Raw genomic sequence first — 22,516 nt, 5'->3', positions numbered from 1 at the left:
TTTTCATTAAATCACTAATGAATCACATAGGCTCATGAGGTCAAGAAAAATAATTATCATGTACAAGTATAATCTAATCTATATGTCATGTTCATCATAGACAACATTGCTCATAATGAATAGATAAGGAATATGGATTTAAAATTTTACTTTGTAGATGTAACCTAATGAACTTTTTGAGTCTTTAAGCTCAGAGTTCTAAGAGACCAAAAATTGTAGAGCATTTAAAATTAGTGTATGAGTAGGGATTCTGATTAACAATTTCTAGATAGAAAATAATAATTTTTTGGTGCTATAAACTAGCTTTGCGAGACAAAACCAACAAACAAACAAATGAGTTAATAAATATATAAGCTAGTAGCTATTAAGGACTTCAAGAACTGAATTCCATAAATGAGTTTGAAAGTGATAATGAACTAAAAACAATTTAGTGGAGTTTCTTCTTAGAATGAAAAAAAGAGAGGAGCACTCTTATCATGTCTAATTTAGATGTTTAGAGCTTCTTAAATGAAGGACATTTTGATATATTAAGGAACCTTACAATGAAAATCACTCATGTTGTCTTTAAGGTTCATATCATTCTAAAATATAACGGCTTGAGACATCTCAGACATATCATTTATTACATTCTTGTTAAACTATCATTCCCTTGACAATGATAAATGAATCAATAAATATGATCAGTCATGTGTTAATGTTGATAGAGTCATGAATGTAATGATTATAATGATGTCGATGGAATGATGGTGACTTGAATTGAATTCATAATTTATTGTACGCAGGGCTCCTGAAATTATTACCGACGAGATGTACTTCGCTGGGGCTGATTAATAAATTAATATAAACTTGACACAAAAGGTGGAATGCAAGGCAGAGATTGTTGTGAAGTTCCAACTTTATTAATGAAATTCTTAATTAGCAATTGAAATTAATAACACGTTATTTTTTAAGGGCATTCAAATCCTGATTGAAAAATTGATCTCCATTAAAAATTATTTCAAGTTGGAAAATATTTTTTTAATTTAAAATCAATTATAGGAATTCTAGAAGCCTAAAAAATTAGTCCAAATAATTAAAAAAAATTAATCTAAATAAAATATATTTATAAATCTCATACTACATCTTAAAATAATGAATCATCAAATTCTTCCATTTGCAAGTACTATAATTAAATAATTGATTATTTGATAAAAATGAAAAATTTAAATTTTAATTTGTATTGAACTCTAATATTTATGTGAATAATTTATGAATAAAATACAATAAAATAAAATAAGTTTTATAAATAATTAAAATTTAAATGATATGCATTAATTTGCAAAAAAAAAAAATCCTATTTGAAAATCACCTCCTATTGGTTCCGGCTGCACGGTCTTTCTCTCTCTATCTCATCACCTCCGTTTCCCTCCTCTTCTTCTGCTAAATAATGACGGCGATATCTACCGAAAATATTCAGATGCAATCCAAAAGCGTGCACTGTACACTATCTCCATTAAAGCTTACCATAATTTCTCTTTACATCTCGATCTTCCTCTCTTCACCTTTTGCTTCTTTTTCTCTTGTTTTTTCTTCAACTTAGCCAGCAAAAAAGATGGGAGTGTCTGCTACGTTCGAGATCCAGTCTTTCACCTCGCTCTCCTCTTCCTCAAGAAACGGAACCAAGCTACTCCTTCTCCCACTCATTCTTCTTCTCATCCTCGCGGTCATCTAGTCTCCCATGCGTCGTGTATTTCAGTCCTTTATATTTCAAGTTTTGCAGCCTTTATGGTCAGGGAGCAGTCGGGGATCGGTTGAACTTCTTTGATTCGTCTGCTTGCGGGGTGGAAATTGGCGAAAGATAGAACTTTGGCAACTTGGTTCGTTTTATTTCATCGTATAATAAATAAGATCCGCTCTCTCGAGGTATTTTGGCTTCTCAAGAGGGTTGTGAACTTTTTCTGGAGTTCATCAGGAATTTTCGCTTGGTCACCTTCCTATTTTTTTTTACCTTGGAGGACACCGAGGGTTTTTTCTCTTTACCGATTAGTGAAGTTTACGCTGACAGTTCCTCTTCAAGTGTTCAGTTCGTGTTTGATATAGGTCTCTTCGTTTTTAGTGAAGGAGAGTTTGCATAGTCGGAGGAACTGCTGGGTTCGTTTTATGATTGGGAGCGGTCCTCCTGCTTGTGGGAATAGTTCTTTGCCCGTTGCTTGACCTCTTGGCGAAAGTGAGTGCTTGGATTTGGGAGTCCTCTGTTTGTCCGGTCTGCAAGACTTGGATGTCGAACTTGGGTGATCGAGCCAGTTGCCATGAATGCCGTTTGTTTCCGGCTAGCCACCGCTCTCACAGTTGTGGCAACTTGTTATCAGAGCCACAGGACTATGAGGAGAGACTGCAGCTCCATGATTCCGTACTTAAGTCTCTTGCCTCACCTACAAGAGGATTTGGCCATAACAGGCTTGCCCATCCGGCTGACCTGCAGCAGTTATCTTCTTCAACTCATCTCAGATGCTCCACTTATAGGTTTGTAGCTTTCTTGCTTGCGTTTGCTCTTATTTTTTAAACTAAGGGGCTGTTTGTCTACAAGTAGGATATAATTCAAGTATGATTTAGTATATCTTGCAAATTTGTATTTAGTAGATTATGATTGGCATGACGATCGTTTAATCTGGCTAAAATCTTGATAAATTGCTTGGTTATTTGTTTCAGGATTTAAGATTTAAGAAATCATATCTCATAAAACAAGATTCAAAATGATCCAAACTGAAAATACAACTCTGGATAAGCAAACCTATTTTTAGATTGTAAGAGGTCTCATGTTGGAGATAACATCTCAACAAGATGATTGTGCTAAACTTGAAAAAAACAAAGAGCCTACGTAAACTAAAGATGGCTCAATAGATTTCACGACTCCTATGAATAAGTTACTATATGAAATAACATCTAATCAAGAAAACCATTAATTTCCTATAACTATTATATAAATAAACTAAAAGTTCACATTACTATTCTCTATGATAACTAAGTCACATTAAATCGTAAATAGTAGAAAAAAATAGGATTAAACTCTGTGGTAGGATTTAATGTTCCCAAACATTTGTTTGGCAGGATTTGCCTAAATCGTGATTAAATCTTCCTAGCAAGCAACCACTTTTGTTTTGTTTGAATGCTAGGATATTGAGTAAAAGGAAATGAATAAGGGTTTATAAGCTTAAATCAATGATTGCAAATTTATAATTGCTTTATAAACTATTGGAATTTTACTTCTTTTCCTTCACTTTCTTTCAATTCAAACAAAGACTACTAGATCACTTAGTTAATTTGCTTTAAATGGTTATATTTGTGCAGGAGTGATGATGAAGAGGATGGGGATGACAGCGGGAAGCGTTTTGTTAGTCCCAATAGTGAGTTCTCTCAGGACATTTCTGATGTAGATTCCATTAGTATTAGTTGTAGTCAAGAGTTATGTAGCTTCAAGTCTGTGAATTCTAGTCCTTGGGATAGTCCTAGTAGACCTGATGATAATGGTGATAGCCCTGGGTCTAAGGTTATCAATTTAAGTCAAGAAGAGCCAGTTTACTCCAGGAAAATTGGGACTGAAATTGAGGAAAGTTACTATGCGGATGATAATCTTTCGCCATACCGTTGTCATGTTAACCAGGGGGATCAACAAACATTCGATTTTGAAAATAATGCGCGTATTTGGTATCCTCCCCCTCCTGAAGATGAGAATGATGACGTGGAAAATGGTTTTTTTGAATATAATGATGAGGATGATGATGTTGAAGGCTCAACTGTGGATTTTTTGTCAAATAGCTTTGCTGGTGATGCTTTTCCAACCAGAGAGAAGTTCAATGATCCCAATAAAGAGCATTTAGGAAATGCTGTACGTAGGCATTTCACAGCGTTGGTGTTGCAGTTACTTAAAGATGAAAAGATTCAGGTTAGCAATGCAAGTGGTACAGGGAGTTGGTTGGAGATTATTTCTTCTTTGGCATGGCAGGCTGCAAGATTTGTTAAACCAGACACTAGTAAAGGTGGAAGCATGGATCCTGGTCATTATGTGAAGGTGAAGTGTGTATCATCTGGAACTCCCTATGATAGGTATTGTTTTGCCAATTTCCTTAAATAATTTTGACATCTTAAACTCTTTTTATTGGTATAATAGAATGATTGTTATTTTTTTTTTCAGCTCTCTTATTAAGGGGATAGTTTGTACAAAAAATGTGAAACACAAGCGCATGGTTTCACAACACAAAAATCCAAGGATTTTGCTTTTGGGTGGAGCACTGGAGTACCAAAGAGTTTGTAATAAGTTGGCATCTATAAATACTGTAATGGAAAAGGTTTTATCCCGTACCCTCTAACTACTTTTTCTTCTAAGGCTTTGTTTGGGACGGCTTTCTTTCTGTTTTTTAAAGCAGCTTTCTAGTACAAAATTTTTTAATTTTGTACTAGGAAGCTGCTTTAAGAAGTAGAAAGAAAGCCATCCCAAACGAAGCCTAAATCCCACATTTCATCTATATTCTGATGATTCAATCACACAGGAGAGTGATCACCTGAAGATGGCTGTTGCCAAGATTGAGGCTCATCGGACTAATGTACTTTTAGTTGAGAAAAGTGTATCTTCTTATGCACAGGAGTATCTTTTGGCTAAGGAAATATCGTTAGTGTTGAATGTTAAGAGGTCAATTTTGGAGAGAATATCTCGTTGTACTGGTGCTCAGCTAGTTCCATCAATTGATTATGTTGCTTCAGCACAATTGGGACAATGTGAGGTATTTCGAGTTGAGAAGGTTGTTGAAGAATGTGCATTAGGTATTCATCCAAGCAAAAGATCTGTGAAGACATTGATGTATTTTGAAGGCTGTCCTAGGCGTTTGGGCTGTACGGTAATTCTACTTTCTTTCTTCTTTCCATCTTTCAAGATTTAATTGGTGCTAAATCTACTGTGATCATGTTTGTATGAGAAATAGTTGCTTGTGTTATTTTAGCATGTATTGTGTTTGCAATTTTGGGGAATTCATATCTCTTTTGTTATTAGAAAACTAGCTTTGTATTGAACCATTTCCCCTGGTAATTGTATAGTTTTATATTTAGTGATTTTGTTTGGTGAACCATATTTAAAGTGAATATACTTATGCATTGTGCGAAATAAATAGAAGAGAAATTGTGAGGAAGGAAATTGGAATACTTCAGTGTGCTTATTTGGCCTAAACTAGCGCTATTTATAGAGTTTTATAATTGGTAAAAAGCATAAGAAAATAAGCCAAGCCCATGTGAGAGAAGAAAAAAAATACTATAACAGAAATTACATTAAAAATCCGTAAATCAGCATAGGCTTTAAGCTCCAAGTCAATAATTTGGGGACTATCGGTAGCGATGCCATTAATCCGAGGGCCAAGGGGACGCTTTCCCATTATTTCTATAGCTACCATGCCATATTTGGCTGCTTGCCAACTGCAATTGCTCTTTGGAATTACCCGCTAGTAATTAGCCCATCAAATATTGTCGATAGGAATAATTTCTTTCATAATATACGAAGAAACTCCAACATCTTTAATACTTCATCTCAGGCTGATTTGTACACATTAAACCAATTGAGCTTTTTATTCACTTTTTTTAAAAAGAACTTGTCAATCCTTTGGTCAAATGGTCAGTAGTCTGATTGGAGGTGGGAGTAGAACACAAATATCTCTACAACAACATCAAGCCTTTGTCCCACTACGTTGGATCGGCTACATGAATCCTTTTTCACCATTGTCTTGTTAAAAGTCAAATTCTCATTTAAATCTAATAAAGCAAGATCAGTTCTAGTATTTTCTAACCAAGTCTTTTTAGGTTTACCTCTATCTTTCTTAACATAAGTCAAATCTAATACCTCAACTTTCATAACCGGGTCATTGGAAGGCCTCCGTTTAATATCTCTGTTTAGGTATTTTCCTTCTAAATGTAGGTATTCATGCCAAATTACCCAAGTCACCAATTGACTTAATTAATGAATATGATCAGGCAACGTTTTGACATGGTTAGTTACATGTTACTTTCACTGATCTATAAACTTATATATTTTCCGTTATAAATATCAATATCTGATTCTAGTCTATGATACATGTAGATTATTCTAAGAGGCGCTTGTCTGGAGGAACTGAAAAATGTTAAGCGTGTTATTTCATTGGCAATCTTTGCAGCCTATCATCTATCGCTTGAGACCTCATTTCTTGCAGATGAGGGTGCCACACTTCCTAAACTTCCCATCAAGGTTCCTTGCTCTATTTCAGAGGATATAATGAATGCTGATGCTGCTGCAACTAAGGCCTCAAGGTCAGCTGGGTCCAGCATAACACAACCAGATGCTGAAAAACATGAAAAAATTGTTATATATAGCAAGAATGGCATGCAAAGCCCATTTTTGTGCTCAGATGTTTCATATAAAGATGAGTGCATCCTCAACATTGCTGCTGAGCAAAATGATCATAGTTGTTCACTTAACCATAAGTTCTCTGGTAATATTCTAGTTGAGAATGAGAGCACTCGAAGTGGAGGCCTATGTAAAGAACCTAGCAGTCATAATTTAATAGTAGGAGATGATAGTCCAGTAAGAGATAAAAGTAGTATATCTACTTATAAGCACTTGATAGCTGCTGAACATTCCGACAGAAATGATAACCTTGAGGTTACTGAAGAGTACTTTTCTACAGCTGACAGCCAGAGCATCTTAGTTTCTTTATCAAGTACATGCATTCCTAAAGGAACAGTGTGCGAACGCTCTCAACTCTTCCGTATCAAGTTCTATGGTAGTTTTGATAAACCATTAGGAAGGTATCTCCATGAGGATTTGTTTAATCAGGTAAAACCGTGTGTTCACAACATCAATATATTTACGTGCCTGTCATGTTCAACATCAACATGATTTCCTTCCCTTCTTCGCAGACTTCCAGCTGTGGCTCTTGCAATGAACCAGCTGAGGCTCATATTCGTTGTTATACTCACCAGCAAGGGAGCCTCACAATAAGTGTTAAGCGACTGACTTCAATGAAGTTGCCTGGTGAACGAGATGGAAAGATATGGATGTGGCACAGGTGTCTCAAGTGTGAACGCAGAGATGAAATCCCACCTTCCACACATAGGGTAGTCCTGTCTGATGCGGCTTGGGGTCTATCTTTTGGGAAATTTTTGGAGCTTAGCTTTTCAAACCATGCAACTGCAAACCGTTTGGCAAGTTGTGGTCATTCTCTGCAAAAAGATTGCCTTCGCTTCTATGGGTATTCTCTTTAGAAATGGTTTCTGCGAACATTGAATTTTTTTTATAAAAGCATGATTCTGATTATTTTCTTTGACAGGTTTGGCAATATGGTTGCTTTCTTTCGCTATTCACATGTAGACATTCTTTCTGTTTACTTGCCACCTCTGGTGCTTGATTTTTCTGGTCACACTATGCAAGAATGGCTGAGAGGCGAGGCAAATCTGGTATGCTATTTGATTTTTACTGCATTTTTTCCTAAATAGTTTTAAGCATCATATATTCAAGGGTTTATTGACTAGTTTCCCAACAGATACTTTCAAGTTTGGACTCCTTGCATTTGGAGGTTTTTAATGCCCTTGAGAAAATTGAGCTGAAGATTTCAAGATGTGATAGTGAGCCCATAAAAGAAATTTTACACAAGCATATTTTAGAGCTGAAGGATGTCCTGCAAATAGATAGAACTGAGTTTGATGTAAGTTAATTATTTGTTTGTGACTCTTGGCTGGTCATTAGAGTTCCCAAACAGTCTGATTTTTGTGTTAAAATGTGGTGCTGAACATAAGCTGCCTTTTTCATATTGAACAGGTCTTTCTCAAACCAGCATCTGTGGAGAATGATCAGATTTCTCCAGGGTTTCTTGATATCTTAGAACTAAATCGGTTGAAACTCAGACTCTTAATTGACTCTGTAATGTGGGATCGTCGTCTCTGTCTCCTAGACTCGTTTTCCAATTCTAAAACTTCTAATGCAAAGGTGCGTCCCCAAGTTCCGGAAGAATTTGTTCGTTGCATCAAGACAGAACTCATGAGTGAACCTGTTTGTAAGGGGGGACTGTTAGGTTCATCAGTGGAATGCAATGCGAGGTCACTCATCTTCTCAGAGAACTGCTGTACAAAGCAACATGAAGAGTTCAGCATGCAGATTTTGGAATGCAATACAAGTAACTTGGTTGAGATGGACTTGTCAGTTGAGACCGTTGAAGGCTATGTTGGTGCTGCAGGTTTCAATTTGATCTCTGGTCAATGTTATAGAGGGGATGTAGAACAAAGAGGCTATGATCGATGTAGCGATACATTTTGTTCCAAGTGTTTAAAGCCACCTGCATCTAACCTGTCTGATAGAATTGATTTAGCATGGACTGGCTCAAGCCAATCACTTAATGATCAGCTTCCCAGCAATGAAAAAGCTGACTTGGTTGGACAAATTAGTCAGATGAACAGTCTGCACTACAATAAGTTGATGTCTCCAGTTAGGGTCAATTCTTTTGATTCTGCTTTGAGATTGCGGAACAGACTCCATCGAGGATTATCTCCTCTTTCATTGCATTTGCCTTCAGTCAAATCTTTTGATGGCTCCAGAGCTTCTAGTGGCATGGTTTCAATCCCAAGCACTCATCAGGGATTTATCCGAAGATCTCCTTCATCTATCAAGAGATTGAATTTTCTTTCCAATCATAAACCTGTCTTTATCTCATCAGTTTCTCGAATAGCAGGTGAAGTGGCTCGATTGCTAGTACCTCAAGTAGGCCAGATTGATATAGTAATTGCACTTTATGACAATGAGCCAACAAGCATTATATCCTATGTAATTAGTTCGCAAGAACATGCCAATTTCACAAGCTGTAAACCTGTACATTATGAGATAAGCTCTGAGGACTACAAGATAAATGCTGGTTTTGCTAGCTCATCAGTTTCTCAGTTTCAAGCTGATGGTACCCAGCCTTGGAACTATGGATTAGATGAATCTAAGTCACTTCATGGGAGTAGAATTACAGATCCCAAAAATCTTCATTTTAAATTTTCTTTCGATGATGACTATTCAATAAAAGGCAATGGAGTAAAATTCTCTGTTACATGCTATTTTGCAAAGCAATTTGATGCACTAAGGAAGAAATGCTGTCCAAATGATCTGGATTTTATTCGTTCTCTGAGCCGCTGCAAGAAATGGAATGCACAAGGTGGGAAAAGTAATGTGTATTTTGCGAAGTCACTGGATGAGAGATTCATCATTAAACAAGTAACAAGAACAGAGTTGGATTCTTTTGAAGACTTTGCTCCGCAGTACTTCAACTATTTGACAGAGTATATCAATTCTGGAAGTCCCACGTGCCTTGCAAAAGTCCTTGGCATTTATCAGGTACGATATCTCATTTATTAAACTTACCCTATTACTAGTGCCAGATTGTATAATTTTTTCATTGGTTTCGTTTCATAGGTGACTGTTAAGCACTTAAAAGGTGGAAAGGAAGTGAAGATGGACTTGATGGTGATGGAGAACCTCTTTTATGGAAGGAATGTATCAAGAGTTTATGACCTTAAGGGTTCGTTACGTGCCCGCTACAATCCCGATTCTTCCGGGACCAACAAAGTTTTGATGGATTTGAATCTGTTGGAGACATTACGCACAAAGCCAATTTTTCTGAGCAGCAAGGCAAAAAGAAAGTTGGAAAGAGCCATATGGAATGATACATCATTTCTTGCGGTAAAATTCAAAAAACCGATTGTCCTATGATTATTTGTTATTTAGAAAACCCTGGGACAATGTTCATGGAGTAGCTTTGGAATAACTTAGGGGTAAAACACTAAATATATTTAAAGCAGGACATAAACTATTAGCCTAACATAATCAAACCAAGGTTAATAATAATATAGTCAAATGATAGAGTCAACAACACAATCATAAGGAGTTGTCATTCACACAGTTTCAATGTCATTCATTTCCAACATATCAAAGTTATTGTCTAAGCATCCCCTTTCATTATGCTGCAGAACACAAACACAAGTTATCTTCATTTCATTAGCCTATGAGGAAACATAATTCATGCCTTCCATAGGCTACAAACAAGTCATTACATGTCTTAGGATCCATGTCCTACATATCTTGTCTCATCATGCAAATCATGCCTTTCCACTCATGTTATAAGCGTACCATAAAATGTTGTATGGTAGAGGTCACCACAGTCTATGCCTTGCTGTAGGTTATCTGTTGGGACACACAATCATGCCTTGTCTCAAGCTGTAACCGCGTCATGACAAACGTGTCTTACAGTGCAAGTCCCACAAACCCGGATTCACCATATAGGTTATGTCTTGCCACACAGGTTGTAAGCACGTCATGACATGCTTTATGGTAGTCATCAATCAAATACGTAGACACGGCAATATATTTTTTTATATAGTGTATATATTAATGTAATATCATATTAAAAATGACAAACAATAATAAATGAATGACATGATAACTTATCTAGCTTATAATATAAAATATTTAGTACAAAATATCTAGTACAACTACAAAAATATAAGCAAATAATCACTTACTACAACATCAAGCATTTAAGCTTCAACAACTAGGATTAGTTTTAGAAGTTTGTTTTTGACCTTCAATATCATCATCATTGAATATCACTACTTTCAACTCTGGTTCAACAAAAGAAATATTTGTACTTGTGCAAAAAGAGAGGAGATGAAAATACCTTCACTGCCAAAGAGAAATGAAAATGAGAATATTTAATGAATGGGTATTAAATGCGGACGTTGATTTGGTGTTGTGGATATGAAATAAGAAATTTAGTTTAAATCTCGCCAAATATAAGAAATTACTTTTAAAAAAATTATAAAATATTTAAGATATGCGTGTCCGACACGCGTGTCTAATTTGTTTTTAATATTTTTTTGATCGGACAATTTTTCGGCGTGTCCGACACGTGTCGGAGGAGTGTCGGATGAGTGTCGTGTCGGACACGGTGTCGGACACTGCACGCCTCTTTGAGGAGAAGTGTCGGTGCATCATAGGGCGCAAGCCCCTATAGTTAATTACCCCTCCCAATAATTAGAGAGAACTTTCGATTAAGGCTAGTCATCAATCAAATACGTAGAGAATACATATTTGACATATAGTAACAACATGGGTTGGAATTTTTGAAGGGTTAATATTTAAAATAAAAATTTCACCATCTTGTACTTAAAGCAGATGGTGGGGGAATGGATGATGGACCCGATCAAGAACCCATGGTTCCATCTTCCCGGGATATCATGGCCTGTGGTCTACTTAGTCAGAGGAGGTAGTCGACCCAACCTGACAGAAGGATCCTTGTCGGCAGCCATGGGTTGCTTCGTCTAAGGGTAACATGTAGACCTAGGGTGAATGTTTGTCTAAGGGAACAAATTTGAATTCACCTTAGCTGACTGAGGGCTTTGTACCCTATCGATTATACCCTATTGATTCATATTTCAAGGATTTGAAGCCATTGGGGAGCATGCAGGCTCTAGCCATAACCATAATTTAGTGGTGCCATTTGGCGGTAAACCATTATGTTTAGAGGGCCTCAATCAGAACCATTTACATGCGGTGTCATTTGCTGGTAAAATCACTAGTTAGAGGATACGTGCCACATCCTTACTGATAGGAGATGATTTGAGAATGAATCATACTGATATTCTCGACCGGACATTAGCTCTTTGTGAGATGAAATATATTTTCAAATTTGTCCACCTTGACAAACTGTTGCGGAGGGTGCATGAGTTTTGCTTTAAGTGGTTGACGATTAATTTCGATTTTAAATATTTTGAGTTTTGGAACTTTTGGAGTCTTAAATTTTGTGGATATTTGGGTGGAATTTTGAATATTTAGAATTGACTCCTCCGGTTGAGATTTGCATTCAACACGGCCATCATCGGGTTACTTATGAGAATCTCATTTATGGGTCGATTCTTGTCGACTTTGTCTACCTATCGACAAAGGATCGGGTTCATTGTAGGCTTTATATTTTTGTTGATGAATTTCTTGGTTACAGGCCTTGAAGGCCTAACATGAATGTATTCAAACAAATATTTCAGTCGACGCCATGACCGTATATTTGTTTGGTAGTTCAAATCGTGTCGACTTCTATTGACCCATATATCATGCTCGGGTTCGAACTTAAATTTACTTATTGACTCGCGTAGCATGCCTAGATGTCACATGTGTACCCATATCAGACTCACCGGGGACCCATGCTGTTATACAATTGCACATGCATTTTGTGTTTTTGTATACATTTGTAGTGTACGTGTGGGGGCATTTTTAGGAACATTTAGTGCTAATCAACTGTGCGAATGATCAGCATACGGGTGTGCCCTTACTCTATGTAGAATCTCGTAGACGCTTTATATCTGCTTGTATAAGTGTTGCAGATTCGGTGGCGTGGTGTTGCACTGATTATCTACTTGTTTTGTACAGGTAGACTGTCGTGCACTGCTTGTTGCTTTTTGTGGGTAATTTGTTTGTGTGCTGACCTTTGTTGCACTGATACGGATACGGCTACTTGGATACGACACGATACAAATACGCTACACGTTAATTCTTAAAAATACAGGATAAGGGTACGATGCGGACACGACATTATAATTTATAAATCATACATAAAAATTAAGAAATCAATCAAAGCATAATATTTGAAATTACAAAAAAAAAATGAAAGTAACATCATTTATAGCCTTGTAGCTTATAATATCAAAATAAAAGCAAGCATTAAATGTCTAGTACAACAACAAAAGCATAAACATAAATTGTCTAGCACATGAAGTTTCAACTATTCAATAAAAGGAATGATATGATTAGCTTCTTCAGTGGTTTGTCTTTGAACTTATATATCATCTTCAATAAATATCATAGCTTCTAATTCAGGCTCATCAAGTGAAAGATTAACAATTTCTAATATTACCATGTCATCAAGAGACTCGAATCCATCTCGGAAATGAGAGAACCTCGCTCGCATCCGCGTAAGTAAATATGACGGGTCCTTTTTTTGTTTTTTTTTTGTTTTTCGATGGACACGGGTATCAGATACGTATGCCCTTTTGAAATTAAATAATATCCGATACATGTATCCGACATGTATCGGTGTCGTATATCCGTGTATCGATGTATCAGATACATCACACCTTCATAAATAGGTGTATCAATGCAACATAAGCGTTAATGAATCTCCTGTTATTGCTTGTAGATATTTGCATCCACTGTAATTCTTTTGTATTTACTTGTAGATAGTGTATTGTACATACAACGTTCCTACAGCGACTCGTAGGAACTTTCTTTTGCTGTAATCCTTTTGCATTTTACTCATGGATGATTTCTAGCATGTATGACGAGTCTCTCACAAGAGAATGTAGGTGTGTTTGCATTTTGTTGCATTCCTTATGCATTTGCTGCAGTCTTTAGTCTTTCCAGTACATCTGCTATTACTACAGGTGACATATAGTGTGTACATCTGTATTCGTAGAGAACTCGTATGTGTCGTGCATCTTCGTCTCTGCTTGCAAATAACCTCGCACGAGTTCCACATGCCTAAAGAATCTATGATATTTGCGGCATATATCCTGTCGTCACTTTCTCTTGTTCTTTATGTCTTTGCAATGATCCCCAATCTTTGTTATACAACTACTATTGTTGCTTGCGGGCAGGTAGATGTGTTAATTGTGAACCTGTAAGTTAAAGGCTTTACATACAAAAATTTCCCTATGTTCGTCATTATCCACAGGTGGACTGTTGTATGCGTGATAATCTTTCTACAGCTACTTGTGGCCAAGCTGTAGTGTTTTATGACATCTATAACCCCCCTTCATCAATATTCCCAGATGAATGCAATAGGGACTACTACTTCTTCTCGCATGATCTCTATGAAGAATATCATCAACTTTGGATTTGTTGATTTTAGAGCTGAATGTATCCGCCTGTGTTTTAAAGCCGGCCACAAAGCATCATTACACTTGTTGTACATTGACCTTGTGTCGTAAAAGACTGATGCATTCATCTGTATTTTAGCCAATGTTGTTTGTGGGATCTTACGATATTCATTGTCCCTTACCACACAACTTGTAGACGTTTTCATTTGTTATTATAATTTCATCCACATTTTGTTTGTGCTCTTTCATATTCATAGTATTTCAGTGGTTATTTTCCAATAGACTATATTAGTCATGATTGCTTGTAGATAGAATATTGTGTATTTATTTGCAAATTAGCCAGCATTGGTTGAAAGGAGGGTATATCCTTCACATTCCTCTTGTTTTTCTTGTAGACCTACTGCATTGTGTATGATGGCTAGCAAATTATCACATTCATCACATGTCTCTTATCATCTATCTCTAGACAATTCATTGCGCATACTATTGATTATTCTTCATGTCGCTTAATGGCTCATGACATGAGTAATTATGCTTTTGTCATTGCTAGTTGTCATTTGTATTTTAATGGACATAATTATCATGAATACATTGTAGCACTTATTAGAGGTGTCATATTGCAACAAGTGGTGTTCAATGTTCTTTTTAGCAGCTTGTAGATAGAACTTTGTATATGTCATAAGCTCACACTTATGCTTGTAAGCCAGTTACCTCGTTCACTACCTCTCCTGCATACACTCAATGAAAGTTCATGTTCACTGCAGACTTTTGCTTCTTGCTTGTAAACTTGTAAATTGAACCCGATAGGCCACTTTAATTCGCTATTTATAAGCAAGCTATAATAGGCAATGAGAGTTCTCTTATCATTTCCTTTTATTTACTCATTGATGTTCAATTAAATAAATGGGATCATTATTCATTGTTTGCATTTCTGGTTTGCTCGAGTATCCGTTGATTTGATATTCATTTCCTTGTTATTAGTTCACAAGTTCTGTTCCTTATTGCTCGTTCATTCAAGTTCAAGTATGCAAGCCTTTGTCATTTGATTCAAATCATGTTCATGTCCTTTGCAATTTGTTCAAGTCCCCTGTGTCCTTGCAAGTTCAATTGTCTGCTCAAATCATTCACATCAAGTTAAAGCTCCTCACATTTAGTTTATTTGAGTTTGGATTCTTTGCATGTTCAATGTGCAAGTTCAAGTTAAATTTTTTGTGTTTGTTCAAGTTTCCTATTTAGTTCATTATGGTTTTCTTAAGTTCAAAATTGTCGTTTTCTTCAGTCCAAGTCCCCTGCCACTATAAAATCAGGCAGCCTCCCGGCATCTCCCCCGTTTAGGAAAATTTTTATAAGTCTAAGCCTCCCTCTACGCTAAAGAAAAGTGTGTACGGTACGTGTCAGATGACACCGCAGCCGTGAGTCTTCAATCCCATAACGCCAGAGAAAGACATGTATGGGTCTTTAGATACCTGTTTGAAATATGTAATTATTTCCCCGTAGGTGCAGAGGCGCCTACGGGAACTTATATTCATCCCCACTACGCTAGTAAAAAATGTGTACATGACCTACCCGCCTCGCCGGAAGCGTCGCATTGGGTTCCCTTTCCACCACACTAGAGAAAAGCATTTATGGGCGATTTTTCGGCTTGCCGCAAACGCCAAAAATAGGGTTTTGACTTTAAGAGTTTTACACCTGCGTGAGGTAATGATGACAGCGGTGTCGGCAGCGACAAAATACACAAATTTCACAAAATTTTTATTTGCATACTCTCTCTGGACCGAATGAAATGGAAGTTTGCGGCTAGTTTGGCGTCGACCTAGGGCAGGGATGGAATCGGCTAGAGTAGGTCTAGAGGAGGTGTGGAGGATTCGGCCTGGAGTCTTGCGTGGGTAGAAGATTGGCAGTGAAGATGGGTAGAGGGCGGCTGGTTTCGGCAGAAGAGCAGTGAAGATGGGTAAGTATGGATTTGAGGAGGCATAAGGATACCAAAAAATTAAATTAAATCTATCTTATTTGGTTAGTTTAGTTTGTTTGCTAAAGCATTGATTTGATTATTGATCATAATTTTGACTTTATTTGGGTTTGATTATTAGTTCAATTTTTTTCTTTTGTAAAATTGATTTTATTTTATTTTTAAAATATTAAATAACCAAGTCATATAAATAAACAAGTGACATAAAGATAATGAGGATATTATGTATGTCATATAACAAAATTATAAAGTTTTGTACAAATATCTTGATTTTCTTAATATATATTATTTAAGATCAAGATAATTAGATTAATTATTACTTAATTATATTTTGATTAATCTAAAAGCAAACCATATTGGCCAAACTGAAAAACTAAAGTTCAGTTTGGTTTGAAAATAGTTTGGCTCAATGATTTAAAAATCGGATCAGACCGGTCGGTTCAACCGGTTCAATCGTGAACCGGTCACAAGAACTGTCCAATTCAGTTTTAAAACCGCTTATGCATCGAACCGAACTGAACCGCCAGTCAATGTTTAAAATTGCGTATTCGGGTATTGAGGCGTTTTTCATTCGTGAGGCGAGGCGTAAGCCTCAAGGCGTTTTAAGGCGTAAGCCTCAAAATCAAAAGATTGCGTAAACATAAAATGATAAATTTTTTATGTACTAATGAGTGAATAAAAGAAAATATAAAAAGCATAAGATATGAAGTGAAATCAAAATATCCCAATAATACGACAACATGAAATATAGTTCAACTCAAAATTCTATCTTTCCCAAATCCCAGTATTCTTTTCACTAACATATAATTCAAATTTTCAAAAATAAATTGCAATGACATATCACATAAGAACTCAAAAGTCATCCACTACAGGAAAAATGCCAAAAACCGGCAGTTTTTTCCGGCGGTTACTATGGCTAAACCGGCGGTTTTCCTATTTACCGGCGGCTTGGCGGCGGCATACAGTCCGCCGGTAAAAATGGCGTAGGAAACTAATACCGGCGGTCTTTTACCGGCGGTTTATTTATGCGGCGGTTTTCCGGCAGCTTATACCGTCGGTGACAACTGGATTTTCAACCGGCGGTTTTCCGGCCGTCACGCCGCCGGTTAGTTGACCGACGGCAAACCGGCGGTCATATTACCGACGGTCGTCCGGCGGTTAAAGCGGGCGTCGTGTGTTCGCTAAACCGCCGGCATGCGCCGGTAGACCGTCGGTTAAATTACCGGCGATACCCGGCGGTTTTAGCCGTCGGTATTACCGATGGTGTACACTGCCTGACGTCCACGGTAACACCGCCGGCGACCGTCGGTAACCACCGGTTAAGTACCGGCGGTGTAATGACATTACCGGCGGTTTAGTATTGTCCGTCCGGTATCGTAGTTTCCGGCGGCTAAACCACCGGTGGGCCGCCGGAAACCTGTAGCACCTGCCAAAAAAAATTGACAGCATTCCCTCTATTTGAGGGAGGTTCACCCTAAAGTCTAAACCTGCTGAAAAAGCAATACATTTTGGGCAACACGCCGCTATATTCATCAGAACCATAAATTCTAAATACAATCACAAGTTTCAAGTTCACAAGATTACAATCATCAAACATAAAGGTTACAATCACAAGTTCACAAGTTTGTTCATCATAAGGTTACAATCACAAGTTCACAAGTTGCTATATAATATCTCTCAACCTAAACATCCTCATCTTTGTGAAATTGATCTCCAGAGCAAAGGGCATTAATTTTCAATGTCATTTGCAAGAGGATGTATCTTTGTGTATGCTTTTTGTTGATGCTATTCTTCTAGTTGATAAGATTAGAGAGGGGAGTTGAAGGTAAACTTGAATTATGGATGTCAATCCTAGAGTCTAAAGGTTTTCACTTAAGTGTATCTAAAACTAAATATATGGAGTGTAATTTTTGACAATCAAGTCATTAATAAGAGTACACATCTTAGATATCTTGGATCTATTATTCAGAGTGATGGTGAAATAGATGAAGATATTATCAGCACAATTCAAGTTGGATGGTTGAAATGGAGGAATGTACGGGCTTGTTGTGCGATAGAAAATTCCCCCTCAAACTTAAGGGAAAATTCTATAAGATAGTGAGACATGCAATGGTTTATGGTGCCGAATGTTGGCCATTAAATGACAAGCATAATACTAAGTTAAGTGTTGCAGAGATGTTTAGGTGGATGAGTGGATGAGGATGTTTTGGTAGAAGAGTGGATTTACTTTTCTAGTCGCTCTTGCTTTCTCTCTATCTATCGCTCTCTCTCTTGTTCTCTCTCTCTCTCTCCCTCTCTCTCTTTTCACTCTCCCTCTCTTTTCTCTCTCCCTCTCCCTCTCTTTTCTCTCTCTCTCTCTCGATCTCTCGCTCTCTCTAACACTTGCTATCTATCTATCTCTCTTGTTCTCTCTCTCTCCCTCTCCCTCTCCCTCATCTCAATGCTAGCTCTTGTTCTCTCTCTCTCTCCCTCCCTCTCTTTTATCTCTCTCTCTCTCTCTCTCTCTCTCTCTCTCTTGCTCTCTCATATATGATCTCTCTCCCTCTCCCTCTCTTTTCTCTCCCTCAATCTCTCTCTTCCTATCTTGCTCTAACTCAAAGTCACAATCAACAAATTTGATCTATCCTAAAAAAAAATTTAAATCTATCCAAATGATTACAACATTACCTCTTGCATTACTACTATCTAAATCATCCAAAATATCTCTAACACTTGCAAATGTCTAGTGAGAACAAATAATCAAAGAAAAACCATAAAAAAATACCTTAAAATAGAAATCTAGGGTTGAAAATTGAAAGTCGGCGGTCGGTTTTGGGGTCGGACTGGGTCGGCGGTCGGACGTTGGAGTTTAATCGTCGGCAGTCGGATCTGGGTCGGCGGTCGGATCTGGGTCGGCGGTCGGAGAAGCTTTGTCGGTGGCGGTCGGATGAGCGGAGGCGACGGCAGAGCGACCGAAACGAGAGAGAAGGAAAGATTAAGAATGAAATGTGAGTTGCAGGGTCTGGTCGTATTAGGGCATTTACCGGCGGTCCGGACCGCCGGTCAAAAATAACTTATCAACGGCGGTCCAGGCCGCCGTTAAACCGCCGGTTCATATTGAAGTCCGGTGGTTTACCGGCGGTTTAGGGACCGCCGCTAGTACCGGCGGTTTATCGTACCAAAATTATCGGTTAGGCCGCCGTTAAAAGCCGGCGGTTAAACCGCCGGCTACACCGCCGGTAACACCGGCGGTCCTTAAACCGCCGGTTAGAACCGCCGGTAATAGGCATTTTTCCTGTAGTGATCAGCACTGTCATCTCTAAGGGGTTCATCATTTGAATCATCATTATGATGAACTGCTCTCTTCCCTTCCTCTTCTCCTATAGAGTCCAATGTTGGGCATTTACTTCAAGATTTATGTAAGTTTTAATATATATAGCGTGAGGTGTAAGCCCCGCCATATCAAAAATTGCTTTTTCTTTCCCATCTTTCCTTTATTTTTCAAGTAATACTTCATGATGCTACTTCTAGTATTTTGTTTTTGTTTTGGACAGATATTTGGTAATGATCATAGAACTTTCTAAAAGTATTGATTTTATAAGAGAAAGGGCTATTGTTGGTCTTATTTTCCTTTTTTTTTTCTTTTGGAGAAAGAAGACTCATCTCTCGATTTTCTCTGAGTCTTCCCTATTATGCCTTAGTTGTTTCGCTTTAGAGTATCTCTATCATACTTCCTAGTTGATATCAACAATCATGAATAGACAAAGTTAATTTGTAATTTAAAATATAGCATGAGGTATACTGCATTAGTTCTTGTACCTCTCTAAAATTCATTTCCAACTTAATTGCATTATGATGGAACTCTGAGGTGTACTTGTGCACGTATTGTTCTTTATATTGCCTAAAATTATGCCGCTTCTTCAATTGATCTTCTATATGTCCCGTAAGATATCATTCTTGGTGGTATATTAGAGCTTTTATGCAATCCTAGATTAGCTTTATTATAGAAAGAAATTAATTCATAAACAAAATTGACAATATAAGCAACCTTATTTGTCATAACAAATTAAGTAATTTTCAAGTTAAATGATAAATTATAGTAGACTTCACCTTAATCCAAAATTTAAAATTGAAACACAAACTTATCTAAATTAATTTAGAATTTGTTATTATCCTATTATAATCTAAAATTTTCATCCAAAGATAAATTATAGTGGACTAACTTTTAGGCTTTGATATCTTATCATATTCGATTGACAACCCAATCATGCATATGAATTTCACAGAAATTATTTGGGATCTTAATAGTATGATCCAAGAATCACTACTATCTACATCCCTATTAAGATACATACAATCTAGAGTTAATTGTCTTGATCTCAGAATTTATCTTTTCATGATTTGATGCTCAAATTATGACAGTAGCATCATCTAATGGACGTCTTTGAACTAGATTGTTAAATTAACATCGTCTTTCATGATTTGATCATAGGATCAACCTAAAAAAACCTAGATACTAGAAAGCTGTTTTAGTATGGCTTCGTTTGGGACGGTTTTTTTTTACTGCTTCTTAAAACAACTTTTTAGTAAAAAATTAAAATTTGTATACTATAAAGTTGTTTTAAAAAGCAATAAGAAAGCCGTCCCAAATGAAACTTATGTTTGTGATTCATAAGATTGCTTTCTATATTCCTAGTCGATATAACTTTTGCTCCACGCAATCTCCATAAGAAATGATGATAGGATTAGCCTCTAACTTCTTTCTCGTTTACTTTATGAAAGCATGCTCTTTGATTCTTTCTTCCATGTAATTGTTTCTTCTTTCCTCTTGACTTTTGTTTTCGTTGGGTTTTTGGCATTGCTTTGCAGTCCATTGATGTGATGGATTACTCATTGCTAGTTGGTGTTGATGAGGGGAAAAAAGATCTGGTTATTGGAATCATAGACTACATGAGGCAATATACTTGGGACAAACACCTGGAAACATGGGTAAAGGCTACAGGAATCCTTGGAGGCTCAAAGAACGAATCCCCAACTGTTGTATCTCCATCGCAGTATAAGAAAAGGTTCAGAAAAGCCATGTCAAAGTATTTTCTCACTGTCCCAGATCAATGGTCTTCATGATCCACTCAAATCTGCTATCAAATCATCAGAGCTTGGAGGCTCCAGAGAAAGGATATATTACTGGTAAATACAGAGAAAAGAAAGGCAGATATTTTCATTTGTACTCATCATCATCATCATCTTCTTCTTCACATATCATTACCTTTTCTTTTATCTTTTTTGTATCCTTCTTCCAGTTAGTTGATTACCTATACATTGTGAATGTATTAGGTCCTTCATTTTTTGTTGTTTCTTATTTCTCCATGGAGGCTGTACAATGTTTATTCAAACTGCTCAATTGTGATATGAAAGCAATATTTCAATCAAGTTGGGTGTTTTGTTCATGAAAAATGATATTTTCATCTATCAAATTAGTATGTTACTTACTTTTTTATGATGTATGTCATGCAAAAAGTTATATTCATTGGTGTTTGACGCATTGCTCTACCTTCTGTCAACCGAACTCCATGAGATCGGCCCAACTCCTCAAGCCAAAATTTTGGAATTAAATAATTATTGAAAAAATATTCGTAAATTCGCTAAGGATGTTTAAAATATTATGGTGAAATCGGTTTGTAGAACGGACATCTGTTGATTAAAAAAACCGCACTTGTATCGGCGTGTGTCAATTTTTTAAGAAATTTTACCGGTGTCAAAATATTATGAAAAAAATCAAAAATTAAGAAAACTAAAACAGAATAAGTTCTTAAACCAAGTAGGAGAACATTAGGATTGTAAATTAAGATGCTTCATTTCAATTTCAAGTAAACAAATATCAAAATGTGGACATTTAGTAGAAAACTAATATAGGAAATTTATTAGGAAGTCACATAAGAAAGAACATATAATGAAACACATAAACTATAAACCCTTAGAACAATCATGAATGGCAAGAGGTGTGACTTCGGTTGGGACAGGAAGGAACGTCAACGAAGGTGGGAATGTGAAATTCATCTAAGGAGGCGAGGCGACGGGAAGGAACGTCGTTGACGGAGGTGAAGGAGTCAAGAATGAGTGGAGGCGAAGTCCAAGGAGGCGGAGGAGAGCATTCAAACAACAGAACAAATGAAACAGATGCACGCTCAATGAGTTAGATATGCAATTTGTGTCAGATTTACGATGTATTTTCAGCAAATTTTTCATCATAAATTTGCGACAAATATTCCGCAAATCCTCTACAAAAAAAAAAACAGTCAAAAATTTCTATCGCAAATTCACCGCCATTTTCGACAAAAAAAAAATCCGACATAATATTCCTTGAAAAAAATTGACTTTCCCATATTGAATTTTTTATGAGGTAAATTTAAGGCGCAAGCATATATACTATAAATGGAAATTCACTAACCTTTCTTGTATATTCTACAATGGTCTCTTTTTTTTCTTGAGATTTCACCGATGATACCTCTATAAATAAAAAAATGGCTCAAATTTCTCCATTTAAAAAATACTATTTTATCTAAATATTCTTTTGAAAACAAATCCATTAAAAATATTTATAAATACCTTTTCATATTTATAAAACAAATCATTTTATTTCAGTTATCCTGCATCATAATTTAATGAATTATTTATGTC

At 36.6% G+C, this 22,516-nt stretch overlaps 1 protein-coding gene across 1 annotated transcript; it reads left to right on the top strand.

Annotated features, from left to right (window-relative positions):
- The first annotated feature begins 1,436 nt into the window (after nt 1-1,436).
- On the top strand, nt 1,437-21,292 carry LOC110103937 (putative 1-phosphatidylinositol-3-phosphate 5-kinase FAB1C). The gene is made up of 11 exons (XM_020832835.2): nt 1,437-2,502; nt 3,328-4,083; nt 4,172-4,325; nt 4,527-4,871; nt 6,098-6,829; nt 6,913-7,244; nt 7,323-7,449; nt 7,536-7,697; nt 7,811-9,361; nt 9,440-9,706; nt 20,708-21,292. The coding sequence occupies exons 1-11, from the start codon at nt 2,258-2,260 to the stop codon at nt 20,960-20,962; spliced, it is 4,926 nt and encodes a 1,641-aa protein (XP_020688494.1). The 5' UTR covers nt 1,437-2,257; the 3' UTR covers nt 20,963-21,292.
- The last annotated feature ends 1,224 nt before the right edge of the window (nt 21,293-22,516 follow it).

Source organism: Dendrobium catenatum, unplaced genomic scaffold, assembly GCF_001605985.2.
Source record: "Dendrobium catenatum unplaced genomic scaffold, ASM160598v2 fragScaff_scaffold_756, whole genome shotgun sequence".
Taxonomy (NCBI): domain Eukaryota; kingdom Viridiplantae; phylum Streptophyta; class Magnoliopsida; order Asparagales; family Orchidaceae; genus Dendrobium; species Dendrobium catenatum.
Note: the sequence above shows the minus strand (reverse complement) of the source record. Positions and strands in the feature narration are given on the sequence as shown.

Coding starts and splice junctions, on each gene's coding strand:
- LOC110103937 (XM_020832835.2), top strand. CDS start 2,258: ATGTCGAACTTGGGTGATCGAGCCAGTTGCCATGAATGCCGTTTGTTT. Junction 4,326..4,526: donor TAAATACTGTAATGGAAAAG/GTTTTATCCCGT, acceptor TCAATCACACAG/GAGAGTGATCACCTGAAGAT. Junction 9,362..9,439: donor AAGTCCTTGGCATTTATCAG/GTACGATATCTC, acceptor TTCGTTTCATAG/GTGACTGTTAAGCACTTAAA.